The 19,235-nt window shown below is 42.4% G+C and overlaps 1 protein-coding gene, 1 long non-coding RNA gene and 1 other non-coding gene across 3 annotated transcripts; 1 reads left to right on the forward strand and 2 right to left on the reverse strand.

Annotated features, from left to right (window-relative positions):
• Positions 1-1,756: 1,756 nt before the first annotated feature.
• LOC138111817 (uncharacterized) lies at positions 1,757-7,071 on the reverse strand. Its single transcript, XR_011151463.1, has 2 exons — positions 5,865-7,071; positions 1,757-4,183 (listed from the first exon to the last, which is right to left on the reverse strand). It is a non-coding gene; the product is annotated as an uncharacterized lncRNA (long non-coding RNA).
• On the reverse strand, positions 4,486-4,759 carry LOC138112130 (small Cajal body-specific RNA 13). Its single transcript, XR_011151561.1, has one exon. It is a non-coding gene; the product is annotated as a small Cajal body-specific RNA 13 (non-coding RNA).
• Positions 7,072-7,155: 84 nt separating the features above from the next.
• GLRX5 (glutaredoxin 5) lies at positions 7,156-13,986 on the forward strand. The gene is made up of 2 exons (XM_069018192.1): positions 7,156-7,485; positions 12,595-13,986. Exons 1-2 carry the CDS (start codon positions 7,182-7,184, stop codon positions 12,771-12,773), a joined length of 483 nt encoding a protein of 160 aa, XP_068874293.1. The 5' UTR covers positions 7,156-7,181; the 3' UTR covers positions 12,774-13,986.
• The last annotated feature ends 5,249 nt before the right edge of the window (positions 13,987-19,235 follow it).

A 19,235-nucleotide genomic window follows, 5' to 3' on the forward strand; every position in this document is an offset into this window, starting at 1 on the left:
TGAACATATTTTTCCCTTCTGGGGAAAAAAATCTCATGTCATAATGAAAACTTTGATTTGACCTGCTTTGCACACAATTTTGAAAGCTGTTCAGCCTAAAACTAACATTTCTCGAGTGTCCTGTGTTGCAACTCTAAGAACATTCATTAAGCAACTTAGATCCACACTTGTTTCCTTAGAAGTCAATCAACACAAAACTTCACAACTCAACTTCACATTGATCCTTGCACAAACCACCTCAGATCAGAATGTGACTCTGGTAACTTGTGCAGGGTGAGAATGTAAGATCACAAGCTTGTTGCTCTTCACCACACTGTGATCACCAAGGTGACATACAAGGCCGAGACATGCTCCCACTAAACCCTCCCCTAAAAGCTTTAAGGACTTGTTTCTATGCTCTTAGGAAAGCCTGTTTTGCATGTGCCACTAAACCTTAGCCCTTTCATTCCTATCCCCTCCATTTTCTTCATGGTACATTATTTTTTTTTTACCCCAAACACTTATATTCCCAATTTTGTCTCTAGTGGTTTCTGCTATCTGTGCAATCAGACCTACTTGCTACCGCCTTATCCACACTCCTGGTCAGCCTGACTCCTTCTCCTGTCTCCACACTGTCTCAAGTGTCCCATCTAAGATTACACATCTGGTCTGAAAAGCCCCCTGCTCTGAAGGGACAGAAACAATGACTGGAATAGGCTGGGAAAGAAGACACTGCCCCATCCACCTGTAGGAGTAACCACTGTAGCTGTCTACGAAATACAGTTCCCTTCTACCCGAGTCCCAGCCTCCCACACCTTTGCACATTCTCCCCCGACTTTTGCTACTGGAAACAGGATTTAGCCCAGCCCACCGAAAATCAGAAAAACAGGGACAATATCACATACACTTGGGGAAAAAAAACCCAAAACAAACAAAAAACCCCTAACAAAACAAATATACCCCCAAAAAATAAAAACAAACACCCCCCCAAAAAGAAACCCTAGATACTTTCAGATCAATTTTGTTTGTATATATACAAGTAATTTTGCAGAAGCTCATACTGCAGCCAAACATGGGCAGATTTCCATTCACAATTCCTGTCAAAAATCAGTTCTCAAAAAAGTTTCAAGCCCTCAAATTCCACACTACAGCTGTCTTCTGAGAGGCAATACACTTTTCATCTACCTCATCCAAATTCCAGTTCTCTTTAGCAGAACATAAACCATGGCACGCCTCCTGTGGGAAATTTCAGTCAAAACAACTCCAATGGGCATAAAAACTGGAAAGTTTCAGTATACACAAAAAGATTTAAGCAAGGGAGATGAGGATCCTTTTATTTTGCACAACACTTTGTACACCAGAGGAACATTTTTTTACAAGTATCATGGGTTGCAAAGACTAATTTTAGTTTAGCTACTCACTTTTCTTCATCCCTGCTTTCAAATATCCCCTCTGCACTTCCACAAGCATGCAGTACATAGCTAAGAATTACCCTCAACATTTTTACAGTAATGAAAGCTTATTTATATCAAATCTAATATAAAACCACATTGAGAACACTTGCACCAAAGACCTGGGTTTCAATTAAAAGTTTCTAGGCTCCCTGAATGACTTTTAGATTTGTCAAGTAAAGAGTAAGCAATAGCAATTCATGTGATTTAGGGTCACAACATTGGCTAGAGTATAGTGCCTTTCCAAAGGAACATTGCAGGAACTTAAAAATATGCTAAAATGTATACACACATTCCTAGAAAAAAAAAAAACAAACACTAAAGGGTGTGTAGAGAAAAAAAATCTTTATTGAAATATTGCAGTACCAAGTTAAAAACTCTTTACAAAACACCTTATCATTAAGATTCTTCATAGCAATTCCATCTGTTTTACAAATACAGCAATGTGTGCAAAAGTCTTGAATTTTTACTTGTGGAAATAATAGTTCATATAGATGAAACTCACATGTGATGACACACTTGGTACTATCTGTCTTCTGCCACGAGAAGAGATCAAACGGCCAGTGCTATTTATTAAAGCTGAGGTGAGTTTTGGTAAAGTGGTGCATGTCTCAAAATTACACAGCAAAATACTGTAATTAGGAAAAAAAAAAAAATATATATATATAGAAGAGGTAAGGTAATTCAGAAGTGCTGAAGAAGAAGGGATGTAACCACTCTCCGAGGCAGCAAGGTATCAGCCCTGCCCTTCCAGCGCTGTGTGCCCAGACCGGAGCTGCCAGGGCCCCCTCGTGGTCACGACACAGACGATAATCGCAGATGCTCTGCTGCCTCACGGCACCTGCACGTTTTGAAAACAAACTAAGCCAATGAAAGCACCAATGAAAGCTACTGTGACAGTGTGCCGGCAGACCTTAACTGGGGCACAAGAATCTTTCCTACAGGTAGTGAGTGCCCTGGGGTTTTCCCAGCCTTACTAAAGGCCAAGACACTTCCAGCACTTTAAGTAAATTACAATTGTCCAAATTACCATACTCAGAGCTCAAGACTCTTGTTTCTGTGACACTGGACAAGTGAGTGCACAGGAAGCAAAGAACAGGACATGTGTTTAGTTACAACCCCACTTCCTAGCCTTCTGTGGCTCAGGAATTGATACCATAATGGTGTCTTTTTATTTAGCAGATCCATTTTTTTCTTGAGTATGGCCAGTCTTTTCTAAGGCCCATGAAAGACTTTAGCATTCCTAACTCCTGGGTAAAAAGAGGCAAGAGGTGTTCTCCTCAGAGGCAGTATTTCTCAGTTCTGCATGGAAATAGATGCATATAAAATTATGCTTCCTCCGTTATACTGAAAGACTCAAGAACCACTACCACCTGCAAATCAGAAACAAGGATCTAACAGATTTTCATCATTCAGAACAGTTGCAAGCAACTTGCTTATCCCAAAGAATAATTCTGCTCCTCTATTACAGAGGTCATACTACTTGTCCTTGCTTCACGACAGCGTCACAACTAACAAAGCAGAGTGAAAAGAGGTATACAGTGATATCAGTGTCATTAAGAAGTGAGCTTCAAGTCTAAAGAGCGCCTCATTTAAAGGTCTACAATCAAGCTTGAATATGATCTTCCATTCTTTTTGTTAAATGTGGGGCTCAGACATTTTCCCTTTGATGATTAGTATGACCCCTCTCTGCCAAAGGCATCCTTAGATAATTTAAGTCCAAAAAGTGCCTTAGGTCATGTTTATCCCCATCAGTTAAACTGACACAGGTAATTGTGTAAATATTCTTCACCTCTCTCATTTATGAAATGGACTGTTGTACTTTAAGGCTAATGCAAACACCGTCTTGGGAATATGCCATAAATCCACAGATATTATTTAATTACCTATCCAGTTCAGAAACAAACTCACTTATAGATCTCCAGGTTAGATCCACAACAGGAAGTTAGATACTGTTCAGATTCCAAAATGTCAATTTCCCAGTAAAACCCAGTAAAACTCCCACAGCATTTTTACATTTCTGCTGTTTGTTGCACAACTTTTTCAAACTAGCACATTTCCAAAATAACCAGGAGCTTTTCACAGATGTGTTTTCAGGGTTCCCAATTTAGGCAGCCCAGAACTGTAGGTACATGTTAAGCATTTGTAATACTCTCAGAACTGAGGATATGTTGGTGCTGCCAGATGTTACCCTGATGGTGCACTGAGATGATTTACCTGGCATGCAGAACAGCTGGACCTCAAGCCATCCCACCTAAAAACTTTAATAAACAAAAAATCCCCACCTAAACAGAGCTCAATTGTTAGGGCACAATAAAGGACTCCATTTCCAGTCACTATCACAACCCAGAATGACACAGAGATATCGGACTTGAACATGAAGAAGTGTTCTGTTCTGATAAGCTGAAACAAGGCTTTCTTTCTCACTAACTACCCTAACCCTCCCCCTTTTAAAAACAAATAAAAACCTTTCTGCTGAGAGTATCATTCTTGTATGTCCAACTTCTTGTATACCATGTGAGAATAAACCACAAATTTATAAATAGTAATTCTGTTCTGCAGCAGAATGCCTGAAGGTAACCCAATTTATGACTAACTGTGAGCATTTAAGCCCTGCAGTTTGAACACTGGTGCTTTTATTAGTGTTTTCAAAATGAGGTGATAGGTCTTCTAACAGGAACATCAGCAAAATGTCAGGAGTCTTATGGGAATCCCATTAATATTTCTTCTGAACAGATGATTTAAATCATTATCTGGAAAACACAAGAAGGTTCACTTAGACTAACAAAAGACAAGACCTGGTGACAGAATTATCTGTTTCTAGAGTGTACATGGACAAGTTGTTCTAAGTCTAATCAGTAGGTAAAAGTGTTTATCCACTAATTTAGTGCTGTATATTGCATAATCCAAAAGCATTTAACCATACTAAATATTTCATTAAAGAACATTCTGTTAAGCTTTATATCTCATAGACCAATCTCATAAAACTACAGTAACTACAAATTCAGTACTTCTACTTAACCTAGTACACAGACTTCTGAGAAACTTTCCAGTATTTTATAGCAGTTTTTTCAGTGTTCAGCAGACATTACTCTATTTGCTAAACAATATCAGACTGCAGAATTGCTCTTACTGTTGATAGATCGATAATGACATGGGAAAAGTCATTATCTCCGTGGCAACAGGATGGCAGCTGTTGGAGGAATATTGCGCATGTTGCTGCTGCACCTCTGACAGTCATGCCTCGGCTTCCTCACACTGGTGCTCTCTCTGCAAGCCTGGTATGCCCAGAGTACCAACAACCAAGGGCACCTCTTGGACTACAGAGGATTGAGCTACAAATGTGGTTACACAATTTCTGAAAGAACATATCCTCACAAGGGTTTATTACACTTGAGTCTGATGTCTTTATGTTACTTATTTCTAGTGAACCATCCCTCTGTAGAAATAGCTAGAACGAAATTCAGGAAGGCAAATAGCATTGTGTTCTGTTCATAGCCCAATATTTTGTTGAATAAAACACACTTAGTTGTCTTTAAGAATAAAAAGGTATCTTTCTTGTCAATCAATTTTTATTTAATTCCACTTTGACCACCCAGGACCTGAAAGTCGCAGGAGTCTTTATACTTGATTAAAATGACAAAAGAGACCACTTGGGATATTACATTTAACACTTGTTTTGTCTTTTTATATTGAAACAGTTCAACAAATAGGAAAACATACTTTTGCTCTGCATAAGTTACTGCAGTTCCATCTAGCATGAACAGGACTTTTTTTTTTTTCATACTGCACAACCTTCACCATGTTAATCACAACACATTAACCACAGAAAGCAAACACTTCTCTGTGTCTTGATCACCATGGCTGAGCCTGACTTGTGATGTTCTGTTGAAAGCAAAACATACCAACTCACAAAATACAGGGTATTCATCAGCAACACAACATATGAACTTTGCCTTCAGATTAAACGTGGAAAGTATTTCCTCATAAATACATCTACTTTTAAAAACTGCAGCAACATTGTACTTATTCATAACCTATGCACAAGGGATGGCAAGGGGCAAGTTTGCAACAATTGTTAATAAATTTAAATAAAAGGCAACAGAAGTGATCCTGAGGGTGGCTTCAAAAAAATTAAAACAAAGTTCACTCAAGCATCAGCTGGATTCCACATAAAATAAGAACTAGGCAAGCACTCTTCTGAATGCTGAAAACAAGCTGGTCTTGCTTGCAAAGTTCTCACAAGAACGGAACTGGATGGTAAAAGTTCTTTTAATTACAAATATAAGTAAGACAAATGGTCATTAATATACCAGAAGTCCAGATGCTACAGCTGCAATATAAATTAGCACTCAAAATACACTGTGACTTGTTATTTGTGAGAGACTGCATTTTAGCACAGAGGAAAACTCTTCAACATTTTCTTCTACTTACAGGACAGGCCCTGCTGCTTTAGGAGACCGCCACGCTCTGCGCCAAGTTCTTGGAAATACGGCATCTGCCCAGGAGATCAAGCAAAGCTGGCTGCACGCACGGCCGTCTGCAGGACACGTTCCAAATCCAGCGCTTCTCTGGCTAACATCAGGCACTTCTGCCCTTGTTCCAGCACCGACTGAACCATCCTTTTGCGCAGGCAGCCAGCCCAATCCTGCTCCCATCTTTCCATCCCGCTGCCACCCCTACCCAGCTCAAGCTGGCAGGTCAAGCTGTACAAAGCTACTCGGGTCTCCCCTCCCAGCACCAAACCCGAGCATGCAAAGCACCGCTACTTTCTCAGTGAGATAAACCGCCTGCTTTATCCCATCAAAAACCAACCAAACCCGGACAATCGAACGCAGGCAAATCGGTCCCTGAACACAGCCAAAGCCAGGAAGGAAAACAGACCCATGCAGCACTTTGCCAGCTGCCCACATACAGCCTCCGCTGCCTACGGGGATAAAAAGTGCCGACTGAACGGCGCTGCTCTTCTGAGAGCAGCTTCCCCGCTGCCACCTGAAAACGCTTTAGGACCGCGGCTTCACCCCACACACCCGCCCGACACTCCAGCGCAGCCCGGCTCCCTCAGTCCCTTCTCCACGGATTTCCCTTGGCTCTTAAACACCCCCGGCCCGAGGGAACTCCACCACCGCCTGCACCACCAAAGGGCCAGCGAGATAAAACCCAGACCCCGCCCGAGAGCCGGCAGCGCCGGCAGGGCCCGGGGGTGTTCGGGCCCCCCCAGGCCCGAAGGGTGAGCCTGAGCACAGCAGCAGCCCCCCGCCATGCTGTGCAGCCGGCCCCGCGGAGCCGGCGTGGGGGTGCGGGAGGCGAAGCGCGGCCCGTCCATCCCGGGGATGGCGCAGGGCCCAGACAGGAGGAGGAGCAGCAGCCCCACGAGTGCCACCGCTACCCGGAAGCGAAAGGAACCCCACGCCAAGCGCCGGCCCTCCCGCCCGGACATCCAGCGGAAAGCCCCGCCCCGCGGCAGCCTGGCCAATCGCATCCGCGGGGTGCGGGATAAACGGATCCGCGTTAGATTGACAGGTCCCTCTTCCAGTGCGACCGCAGCAGCTCTGTTCCCTCCACTAGGAAGGCGAAGCACCTCAGGGTTGCTGGGCGGGACAAGTCTCGCTGCGTCTCAGCGCTATTGGCTGTCGGCTCTGACTGGCGGGTGCCTGCACCTATGCGGAGGAAGCTCCCCGGCGGCCCGTCCCGCCGTGCGCCAATCGGCGGGCGGTGCGGGCGCGGTGTGGCGGTGCTGGCGGCGGGGCGATGAGCGCGGCGGTGCGGGCGGGGTGGCGGATCGGGGCCGCCGCCGCCGCTCTGCGGGGCCGGGCCGGGCGCCCGCTCAGCCAGGCGACCGGGGAGGGCGGCGGGGCTGAGGGCGGCGGCGGCTCGGGATCGCGGGAGGCGGTGGAGCGGTTGGTGCGGGAGCACCCGGTGGTGGTGTTCATGAAGGGCAGCCCGGCGCAGCCGCTCTGCGGCTTCAGCAACGCCGTGGTGCAGATCCTGCGGCTGCACGGCGTGGAGGATTATCGCGCCCACGACGTGCTACAGGACCCCGACCTCCGCCAAGGTCAGCGCCGGGCCGGGCCGGGGTCACCTCTGGGTGCCGCCTCCCCGGGGCCTGTGCAGCCCAGGGCTGCTCCTGGTGGGGACGGAGCCGGGGCCGGTTCCCCGGTGGGAAGGGCCCTCGGGAGCTGCCGGGAGGTCGGGCTTGCCTTAACGCCGCTGACCTCGAGCACTGTGGGAGCGGCCCCTGCCTGCTTGTCCCACCTGTAACTTGCCTCTTGCTTTATCGGGTGGGCTGGGTTGGGCTCTGGTTTTTTTTTTAAGGAGGCCAACATTGTGGGGAGAAGAGCAGCGGAGCTGGGGAAGGGTCTGCAGCACATGTTCTCTGAGGAGCGACTGAGGGAGTTTGGCGGTGTTTAACCTGGAGAAGAGGAGGCTTACGGGTGACCTTATCACTTTTTACAGTTACATGAAAGGAGGTTGTAGCCAGGTGGGGATGGGCCTCTTCTCCAAGGCAACAAGCGACAGGATGAGAGGACAGTCTTAAGTTGTGCCAGGGGAGCTTTAGGTTGGATGCTAGGAGGAGTTTCTTCACAGAAGGGGTGATCAGACATTGGGATGGGCTGGCCACGGAGGTGTTGGAGTCACCACCCTTGGAGATGTTTAAGGAAGGACTGGACATGGCATGTAGTGCCAGGGTCCAGTTGACAAGGTAGTGTTCAGTCATGGGTTGGACTCGATGATCTCAAAGGTCTTTCCTAACCTAATTAATTCTATGATTCTGTTTGGGTATTAGTAGAACTGGAAGTGTATTGCAGAGATGTGCCATTGAGGTTGCTATCAGTTTGTTGCTGCCCGAACGCCCTGGTTTGGTTTTTGTGACCCTCCCTGTGTCCAAGAGGTCTGTTATCAGCAGGGCACAGCTGTGTGCGCAGGGTGATGCTTGGAGATCAGGCTCTTTGTGCCACGCTGCCTTGCCTGGTTCAGAGATAGAGAGCTGCATTAAAGACCCCTGAAATTCTTCGTTACCAGGTTTTGTCTTTCCTGTGAACAGTATGGTGAAATTTCATATATGGCTTGAACTTGTACTACTTCATTTCCAGCTGGTACTGCCTGCTGGGATTCTCTTGATAAAGTACAAAATTATGCTAATTATTTGCATAAGAAATATTTAGTAATAGCTTCATCAATGCTGCTCAAGTGGTAGTAACTATTCTATATTAGATTTTTTTGCCAGCTGTGGAAAGCTAGTAATCTGTTCTGGTAATGCTTTTCATCTTTCCCTCTTCAACGTGCACATCTGACTGTTGAGGTTCTATGTAGTTACTTGAGAAAGTTTTAAAACAAACAAAATTATACAAGTACATAGTATTTAGTCTTGCAGGTGCATGGCATTAACAGTTCTTGCCAGAATGTACTAAAATGTGCTGTAAAGGCACATGCTGGCATGTATCAGGTGACTTTGTTCTCCTTTGTTTTTGGTGTCATCTGACTGATTCTGTTTTTCATTAGCTCTTAGCTAAAAGCCTGATTTTTCCAGTCCTTGTTTGCTTTTCAATTCACAGCTATAATAGTTGGTATGGTATAAAAGCTTAGATACTGGAATTTCTATGTGTAATGACATCTTTTGTTAATGGAGGTTGGTTTTGTTCAAATTAATCTTCCTCTGCCTTTGGCAAGTGAACAAATCATGGTAATTTTCTAAAGTCTGTTTACATATCTGAATGTATTAATTGTACAGTTTACTAGAACAAACTCATAAACTAAAAAGGAGGAAACAAAATCCTGAAATCAAACCATCAGCATTACACTTTTGGTTGTGGGGGCTTTTGTGAGCCTGTGAATGGGCAGTTCATTTATAAGTTAGAGTCTCTGAGGACTTGACCATGTGAATAGGTAGTGTTTTCTTCCTGTGTAACTTAAATTTTTCCTCTGTATGAACTTGGGCTTGTGCTAGGTGATCAGAGAGGTTATTGCCCTCCTGACTACCAGAGCTTTAAATTGAAATTAGTGTTTTGATCCAGCCCTCCAGTGTCTAAGCTACATAGCATGAAGTTACGGAGTGTACCCTTGCACAATACTCTGCTGGTTCTCAGGTGTGTAAAGAAGTTGTTCTGTTCCTTTCCATGCACCAGCTTTGGCACCTGTCCAACTGTGCAGAGGGCTAGCTCAGTTTATTAACTGGGTCACTGGGCCTGCAAGTTGAAGTAGGAGTTTGTACTGTGAGCTGAGTGCCAAGCCAGCATGAAAAACAGAGCCTTGAAGGCTTGGGGAGTGACACAGGTGTTCTCAAGGGGAGCAGAATTCTTGTATTCTTGTACTGCTTCAGCTGTATTACCTACTGCACACTAAAAAGCCAGGAGGTGCATGCTTCTGTGGGTGGCAATCTCTGACAGAGGAGAGGACAGGGCTGCTTGAAATTGTAGTTCTCTAAGTTGCCAACTGTGTTTCAGCAGTGACTGACTGAAGGCCAGATCTGGCCTCAGGTGCCAAAAAGTTAGATATGCAGCATGTGAGCCTTTCTTAGGCCCTCTCTGTGAACATAATCTGCACTGCATGTATGGGGGGGTGGAACCTTTAGCTGTGAAAATACCAAGTACATGAACAGAAGACTGACCTGCAAGGAGATTGCAGTATGTGAGCTGGCCACCAGTTTTGTGTTCACCTGAACCTAACTTAAATGTTTGAATATATGTGTGCTTATACATTTGTAGTAAGGGCAGGCTGTTGGAGAGAGGCATGTGCCCATCCTTCATTAGTGCTAATGCTGGCAAGAGAGGCTGAGAATTGGTAACTGGAGCTGGGGAGAGGGGTGGGACCCGTGCTGGGCACCCGTTTCAGTAGCTCTTTGCACTGATCCTGGTTTCATAGTTACCTTAAAGTGAGCTAGTGCAGCTGTCAGACTGATCCCCTGACCTGTGGAGTGTGGTTTTCCAAAGCAAACAGTAGTTCAGAGCACAGCCTGCAGCTTCTGAAGCACAGCAAGGAACCAATCTGCAGAGAGGGAGATGGAGATCCCTTTGGATGTTGTGTACCAAAAGAATCATCACAAATATGCATCCCAAGTGCAGCAAGTGTAGCCAGGCTAACTTGCTTTAACACCACTGCAGCAGTGTCAGTAACTGCTGCCCCGAGGTAAGGCTTGGGTGGCCAGTGGAGGGAGTGTTCAGTCTGAGCCCCAGCACGGAGGCATTTCAAGCAGCTTGTCCAGCACATGAAATGCAGCACACAGAGCAACTGAGCTTGATTGTATTCTTATTTTTATCTGAAGGTGGATAGGTCATTAAAAGTACTATCAGTGCTTGTATGTGTGTGTAGTTGGGTCCTTGAAGAAAATATTTCTGTGGAAGAGTTATTGGTGTAAATGTTACCTTGGAATGCTTGTTAGCGGTAGGTTTGTTATGCAGAGCCCTTAGTTCTCAATTCATGTTTAGCATTGCAGTATCTTAAGAAAAACAGGCCCTATTTCATATCTGCAGTGGCTCTTTGACCAGGGTCATCCTTAGGCATGTCTTAATCATGGAACATAGGTTTTCATTGAAACTTTGATGGCTTAAAAGATACATAGGACAGTTTAAGCAGCTTTGGGTACTCAAAGGCCAAAAAGCATTTAAGAAAAGTATTGTTAAATCAAGTTGACATCAAAGCTTAAAAGTTCTGCAAACTAAGGAAGAAGTTACAGGTGGTGATGACGGAGAATGGGTGGTTATGGGTTCCCTTTGGCCTTGATTTATGTGCTAAACTTGCTGGTTTGGGCTTACGAAACACTGGTTGCCCATGCACAAAATCTGACGTCAGGATAAAATCTCTTAGCTGACGTACTTTGTGGTTAGGAACACTTTGTCACAACAATCTTTTTTTCTAGTTTACTATTGCTTTAGTGGATTTTTAAAGCATGTTATATTTTGCTAAGGGGAGTTATTAGCTATATTGCATCTTTTATACATTAAAGTAATAATCCCATTGTATATTTTTGCACTTAGACATATTTCTTAAAAAAGAAAGTGGTTTAAGTTCCAATAAAGCAAGCATAAGTTCCTTACATGGTTATTTTTTTAGCTTGAGTATTCTGGGTTTTGCCTTTATAGTCTCTAGAGACTAAAATGTTTTCTGAGGGGAAAACAAGTTTTCTTGTGCTGTCAGCTATTCAGGTCTAATATTTGTTGATGGAGGGTTGGCTTCCAAGGTGAGTGGGCTCTGATGTTCTGAAAAGGTACCTCTGTAGGCTTAAGTTTGCTATATGGGCTTTCATGCCTTTGGCAGAAAAATTCCAGGCACTGCATTTTGAAAATACATAAAAATGTTGAATTCAAAACTTGTCATCCAATCAAATGCTCGTGGTTGTGTTATAAAAATAGGTAGCAGTAGGTTTTAGCTATTTCCTCTGCTACAGAAATAATGGCTTTGTGTGAAGGGTCGTTTAAAAAGTGGCAAGTTAGATACAATGATTCTTCTGTGTAATTTTTTTGTGTGATGTCTAAGTGCAAGCTGGTTGCAGTGTGTATCAGCTGATGAGTTTATATTTTTGGGTGGTCTTACATTTGCCTTCTGTGAAATACAGTTTTAAACTTGAATTCTGTACTTAGTAATTGACTTAAGCTGTGTTTTGTTAAATGAGTACTTTTAAAGAGACTTCAGTCTTTGTGCCCCTCCCATGTGCTGTAAGGTCTGGCAGTGAAAGATAAAGCAATTTAAAATTCATAAGGCCACTACAGGGGCAAATATATCTTGCAATTGAAATTGCAGGAATAAGTGTAACTGTATGAGTTCAGTAAGAACATAAAATATTTTAAAGTCCCTCTGGGAAATATAACAGAAAGTAAACAGTTCTCAATATTTTTCAGTACTTCTCATTTCTGTAATTGATTGAAAGAGTCATTTATTGTTGGGAGTGAAAAAAGATGCTGTGTTTTTCCAGTTCCTGCTTGAAGCCAGTATAGGAGCTGACTCCATATCTTTCAACCCACATCTTTGAGTTGGAGTGAGAACCAAACCTAACTCTAACATAATTTTTTCCTGATAGTGCTCATGTAACATAGATAACTTTTTGCCTTAATGGGAAAGAAATTCAAATATCAATGGTAGAGTCAGGTGGAAGCAATGCATTCCTTTTAAAATACTATTCTGTTAGGAGAGGGGGGGAAACCTTTAATAATTTTTTTTTCTTGTTCAGGAATAAAAAACTACTCCAACTGGCCTACCATCCCACAAGTGTACCTCAATGGGGAATTTGTTGGCGGCTGTGATATACTCCTCCAGATGCATCAGAATGGAGATCTTGTAGAAGAGCTGAAGAAACTAGGAATCCGTTCAGCGCTTCTGGATGCAGAAAAAGACCAAGAGAAAAAGTAAAATGAGAAAAAAAAAAGTGCTGTGACAGGAATAAAGCAAATCTTTGATAAGAACTTGTTACCCATAAAGCCTTACGTACTCTAGGTTGAAGAAGGCATCTGTTTGAACTGACACTAAGTGAATGTCTCTTAGCTCATGGTAAATGTAGTGATCTTGGTATTTTGATTTATGGGTATTGTGAAAATTCCAGTATAACCACTGCACTGTAAAGCAAACGTTTGTGAAAATTTGTGTTTTAAAAAAGAAAATTCACTTCTAAAAGCACTCTTCTTCATTGAGGTGGGAGTAAACCAAAAGAACTAATAATATTTTTATGGATTTTATGTATGTGATTCTCTGTTCTTTGATACATGAACCTATACAAACAGCATTTGCATTCCCTTGCTTCTCTTGAAAAAGCATTAGGTAATAGTGCATCTGTTTTTCTGTTTAACTCCTGGTGATAAGACTTCCTGAGAGCCTGTAAAACCTGTGTAATCACATACAATGTAGGAGAAAAACAGTTTTCCAACAGTATAGGAGAAAAAAGATTATATGAGAGTGCATGAAATACACTTTTATTCCAAAGGGTAAAAATAAACAGAACTTGTACAAATACATGTATAATGGTCATTATTACTTTGTAACTTTCTGATGGCTTTTAAAACTGCTAAGAATTGTGCCTAAATATTTTATAAAACCTTTTCTACCTCTTGCAAAACAGCTTTTCCCCCTGCTTATATACTTTGTGTATGGCAGTTCTGTGTCAGTGCTAAAATGTGGGAATTGTTTAAGGCCTCAGTATTCTAGCTTGAAATAGTACAGGAGAATACTTCAGTTATTACTGTAATCTTGTATTATTTGCTTGTTATCTTTTTGTATTTGTTGTGTTTCCAAGTGTTTTCTCCTGGCTGATGTGCTCAGGAGAATATAGTCTTTAAACATGGGATTTACAGATTAAATGTTCATGTGGGTAAGATGAGTGCAGCACAGAGGTTACTGAATAGATAAGTATTTCTTTGTGGAAAGTCTCTGAAGTGTTCAGTACCTACCTAACCACATTTCTTTAAATGAAAACAGATTCTATTAACCAGTGTAGCTTCAGCTCTATAGCAATACTGCTAAGGTTAAAAGCTAACTAAGCTATTTCTAAATGCAGTTGAATTAATATAAACCAGTTTGCATGTGAATTAGGCAAATGGTTGGAAATAAACTGTGTTTTATGTTGATTGTCTACAGTAGTTGCTCGTTATTTTAAATTACTAATGCAACTGATACTGCTTTTGATTTGAAGCCTAATGTTCTCCACTGCATAGGATGGAAAATGTGTTCTGGAGAAAGAAGAAATTACGAATGGTCAGTGAAAGAGAACCGGACTGGAACCTGTAGACAGCATAGATTTGATGCAAGTTCTGGTTCTAAATCTCTCCTGCTCACTTGAGCAAGCAGTGGAGAAACTTTACTAGAAATTCTGCACAGGATTTGCCAAACTGTTAGCAGTAAACTTGCTGTATAGTTGTAACACAGTCAGTACCAGCAGGATTAAATACAGTGTGTGTGTGTTGTGTGTATTCACTTGGTCACCACAGCGGGTCCCTGGAGGTCACTGAATGCCCACGGTGTAGGAGTAAGTTCCACTCAGGGCAGTCACTTGTGGCTGTAAGGCATGGAGATGTGAGTGCAACATTTTTTTCTGTTAATGTGCCACATCAGATTCATGCAAAGCTTAAGGTATCGATGAAGGTTTGTTCTGAGCATTTGAATTCAAATTAAATGAACTTTTTTATAGCTAATCACAGGTAGTTGTGTAAAACAATGTTCAGAAAAAGAAGTAAAATTCAAAAGTCTTTGGTTATTTATGTTGACCTATTGAAATGAATGTACACAGTAACCAAAAAGGTAATGAAGAAAATTGTTTTCTGCTTCAATGGTTAACTCTTAGTCTGGCTACCAAATAAATCTATTAAAAAAACAATCCCCCAAATTTGGCGTGTCGTAGATCTTTAGTCTTCTGCACAAGCTGAATATTTTCAGTAGTATCTGCTAGTAATTTTAGATAAAGGGAACTTTAGCATTGTCAGGTAGTCTTTATCCTCTATGCAGCAAAATTTTTCTCCCAGTATGAGTTCCTGCTTTTAACAAAACATGGAAGTTTTTCTACTTTCTCTGCTTTCTACCCCTCTTTAGATTTTAATTACTTGATTAAACCTTTGCATAACATATATAGTAGTGTTTATATCAATCTCTGCATGACTGAAACGTATTATTGAGCAGGTAAAAGCAACAGTGATTCTATAAAGTGTGTGTGACAAAGCCACAGAGTGGGGAATGAAATTGGGACTTTTGCCTGCATTCCCGTGCAAGCCATACATTTCCTCTGTGCATAAGCAAGTTGTTCTACATTTATAAAAATGATCGTTTTAATCCAGCTGCAATAAAAAAATGACCATCTACTTAAATTGTAAAACTTCAGATGCTCACAAAGAGCTTTATTTTGTTGAGTGAGAGTATTTTCCCCAAGAAACTAGTTGTAGGGGATCATTTTAGAAGGTGGGCAGTGTTGCATGCTGTGCTCAACATCCTCTGCTGTCCCTCAAACTAGAGGCAAGAGGGAGCATGTGCTTCCAATCCCAAAGGGATGGCACAGATAAACTCATTTTTTTGAGGAAGAAACCCATACCTCTTTTGAGTAGAGATTTGCACCTGCTTTTCTCATGCTCTTAGGCAGTGGGAGAAAGCAACTGATAGTACTGGAGTGTGGGGTGGCAATCAATGAGTGAGCTGAGCTAATACTGGGGGGCTGGTGCCAGCTGGAAGGATCCATGAGGAGTCCTTGGTCAGGAGGATGAGACAGATTCTGTGGAGGAAAGGGTGACTTTTTTTTCTCCCCAGGAGGAGCAGCTTGTCACGGGAGGTGAGGGAGAGGATGGGGAAAGCTGGTACTGCTGCTAGTTCTTCCCTGATTCCTCTGCCATAAAATGAAGACCAAAGAGGTAATAGTGGTCAAGAGCACACCAGGGGAAGGCCGGCTGGAGCTGCTGGGGGCAGCCAAGAGCAAAGGTGGGGACGTGTCCTTGCCATCTTTGGTGAAGAGAGAGGCAAGACTGCCTGGTCTGGAGTTGGGTCTGCTGTGGTAAGGACGGGGCAGGCGTCAGGGCTGTGCAGGAGCGTTGCCACCTGCAGGGCGTCTGTGGATCAAGGTTGGGTGTGTGGAACTGTCAGTCCCTTTCCTGCTCTTTGTGTTCTTGTGTGTGGTGCCGGGCAGGAATTCCGGCTGGCTGCTCCTCTGGTGAGATGCTGCTGGATCCATCTTAGTTGGATTGCCCTGCTGAGAGCTTACAATAAGATACTTGTGATTGCATGTAAACTTATGTAGGATTATTACTCTATTATCAGGTTGTAGTATGAGTGTTTGCCAAACTGGAAACCAGTACCATAAATATTTACATTCTGAGGATGCCCTTGATGTTGCTGCTGTGCTAAAAGGCTGAACTGAGTGAACCAACCTATTCACCAGATCATAAATTAAGCTAATCTTTTGCATTTGCTAGCACTTCACACCTCTTAGATATAAAACAAGGTGCTTTGGTTTAAGCAAATGAGATAGTTTGTTTTCCAAAGCTGATCTACTGTCTTAAACCTTCACCGAAGTGGGGGGTGAGGGGTGGAGTGGGATAAGGTTTCTTTGCTCTTCTTGAACTGGTCCTGGTGAGGAGCAGAAGGAGGCAGGTTACAAACACTTGCTATTGTTCTGTTAATTTTGATTTGGGAGCATTAAAATCAATTAACACGAAGGTTGTTTCCCTGAGAAACAAGCAGTTAACAACTCAGGGCATATTAATGCGTTATACAGTATGCGTGTTTCTCAGCCCTAATGACTTCCTTGCCTTAATATTGCTAGTGAATATTTGGACACAGTCAATATTCTCCATTGCTTGTCTGCTCCAAAAAAATAATTTTATACCGTCTAAATGCCCTGAAATACTTTAGTGCCTTTATTTTAGGTCTGACAACATGTAGGTTTATTTTCGTGCTCTCACTGAGTTCTCTGGTTCTCTTTAAAAAGTGGCCTAGAAATCTTTGACAGGACTTTTCCGGGAGCCTGTCAATGTGCACAGAAAACAATCAAGCTTGGGAACATGAAATCAAAGAATTGTACCAAGGAAAATCTCTGAGCTGCCACCAAGAATCCCAGTAAGACCCTGGCAGTGCCTGCATCTAAGAAGGGCAATATTAAAAAGCAGAGCTGGCAGCCTGATCAATAAATCCTGTCTAATCTGATTTGCATGTCCCTTCTGCAGAAACAAGATCTTCTTACACAGGGGTGTTCAATAGCTGTATTACAGGACTGTGTAGGAGAAAACCACTCATTAGTTACAAGATACGTGTTACCTGTAAGGAGTCTGTGAGCAAAGGTGGAAAGACAATAAGGAAAGGTTAAGAGAGTAGGCTGAAAGGGTTGAGAGGAACACACTGCTCTGTAAAGGGCTGTGGTTCATTTTCTGGTTCTGGCTTTTTCTTTGGAATGCTTTTTCTTTCGTTTCATAGCTTGGTCAAAGCAGTGCTGTCACTGATGTGACCTGATCATGGCTATAGTAAGTCCCCACTGATTTATCTACTCGAAGTTTTTCCTGGAATCTCCTAGGGAAAGCAGGCTTTAATTACACAGAAAATAGGACTAAAATAGCTAAGTGGATTCAGGTTTTATTTCCAAATTTATTTATTTTTTATCATCCAGCTTCTTGTTATGCCTTGTTTCTCTGGAAGTAAGGTAGCAGGCCAGGAGCAAAGGGTTTTAGTTAGAAAGACCTTGGTACTCCATAAAATCCATGGTTGTCATAGGGTGTAACTGAGATGAATTCACAGTGCTGCATGCAATCAACAAGCATTTATATCTTCCCAGTTTTGAGGATCACATCTTAATTGGACAACAGAAATGCTGACAGAACAGCAGGCTGCTGGCTTATACTCCATTTTCAAGAAGAAACAAAACCCTTTAAGGGTGACTATTCTTCTCAAATGACATTAATTTTTTAAGACCTTTAGAATCAAAGTAAATAAACAAACTAAACATCCTTAAGGATGGAGGGAGTCTCTAGAAACTTTTTTCTAGCTGTAGAAATACATGTTGTAATTTCCAAAGGAGCTTGTTTACCTTAAGTATGTGCAGGTGGTGATGGTTTAGAATTACCTAAGAAGAATCCAAAGGCCAAGTTCAATATGAATTTTGAAACAACTTTTCCACTGAAAGATGTTAATTTAGCAAACAACAGGGACAATTCTATTTTTCTTTTCACTGTTGCAGTAGTTTTACATAAAAAGCCATGAGACTACTCCTGCACAGGTGCAGGTGTGTGTGTCTGTATTTATAGCTACAGGTCATCCCTCCTAACTTCAAGGATGCACGAGGGACCTACTCGGCATTTTTTAAAGATGAGCTTCCGTAAAATTTTGCCAGGCATTTAACGGTAAATTAAGTTAAAAGGGGCTTTGGAGGAGTGTTGAATTCGAAAAAAATATCATTGACTTACACTTTTTTTCCTTGTTATATAAGTACAGCTTTCAAAGCCTGAAGGACTTTATGTACAATTTAGCCTCAAGCAGTGAAACAAATCTTCACTTTGCAAACTAATGGAAACTGAAATACAGAAGTGATTTGTTACTTGTATGGTAATAGCTATAGAGAGAATAAAGTTTTGGAGCCTTTAGTCTTAAGCCTATAATCTAGTGAGTGAAAACCACGTGCTTTTATGGGGGGTATCTCAACAAGCATTTCAGAGCTTTCAAATACACACTACAAGGAGTATCTTTGAAATACTACTTGTCAGACAGGATTTCCCCTTTGAATGGTAATACTATGAAATCTACCGTTTCTGCTCTTTCCCATCATTTCTCTTGTCTAAACCCTAAAAAGCTTTTCAAGTAGATGGTTTTTTTTTCATGAAGGAAATACAGGTATTCTCTGAGAAGAAGCACTTTTTAAATACTTCAAAGAGGATGTGCTCCATGAAGACTGGGTACATATTTAAACCTTCACAGCTCAGGAAGAGAGCAGATTTAGGGCTGGTATTCACGAGTGTCTTGTACTGCTGATTTAAAAAAATATACAGATTCTAAATTATTCGGTATATCATTTGTTTACTCATCCATCTGTAATACTTCATGAGAGGCAAGAAATAGGATGTGAAAGGAAAAAATTGCAAAAATATTGATAGTGCCTGAAAGGAAAGCAAATAAACTGAACACTTTCGTTGATGGCAGAAGAAAGCAGTGGGGGCTCTTCTCCGGGAGATGCTCTGGGATGAGCTGCCGGCAGCCGAGCGAGCGGCCGAGGTTACCCAGGAGATGGTGCTGTTGGACCGGGAAGCGGCGCAGCCCTGACCCAGAAGCATCTTTCAATGCGGTCCTCCCTGTTTTCCATCTGTGTTGCACATTACTCTTTGGGGTCCTCGTTTTCTTTTGGGAGAAGGTGGTATCGGTGTT

The sequence above is a fragment of the Aphelocoma coerulescens genome, chromosome 5, assembly GCF_041296385.1.
Source record: "Aphelocoma coerulescens isolate FSJ_1873_10779 chromosome 5, UR_Acoe_1.0, whole genome shotgun sequence".
NCBI lineage: Eukaryota > Metazoa > Chordata > Aves > Passeriformes > Corvidae > Aphelocoma > Aphelocoma coerulescens.

Bases quoted from the DNA above. Each gene is read 5' to 3' on its own strand.
- GLRX5 (XM_069018192.1), top strand. From the start codon at position 7,182: ATGAGCGCGGCGGTGCGGGCGGGGTGGCGGATCGGGGCCGCCGCCGCC. The intron at 7,486-12,594 runs GTCAGCGCCGGG...TTTCTTGTTCAG, and splicing joins GGACCCCGACCTCCGCCAAG to GAATAAAAAACTACTCCAAC.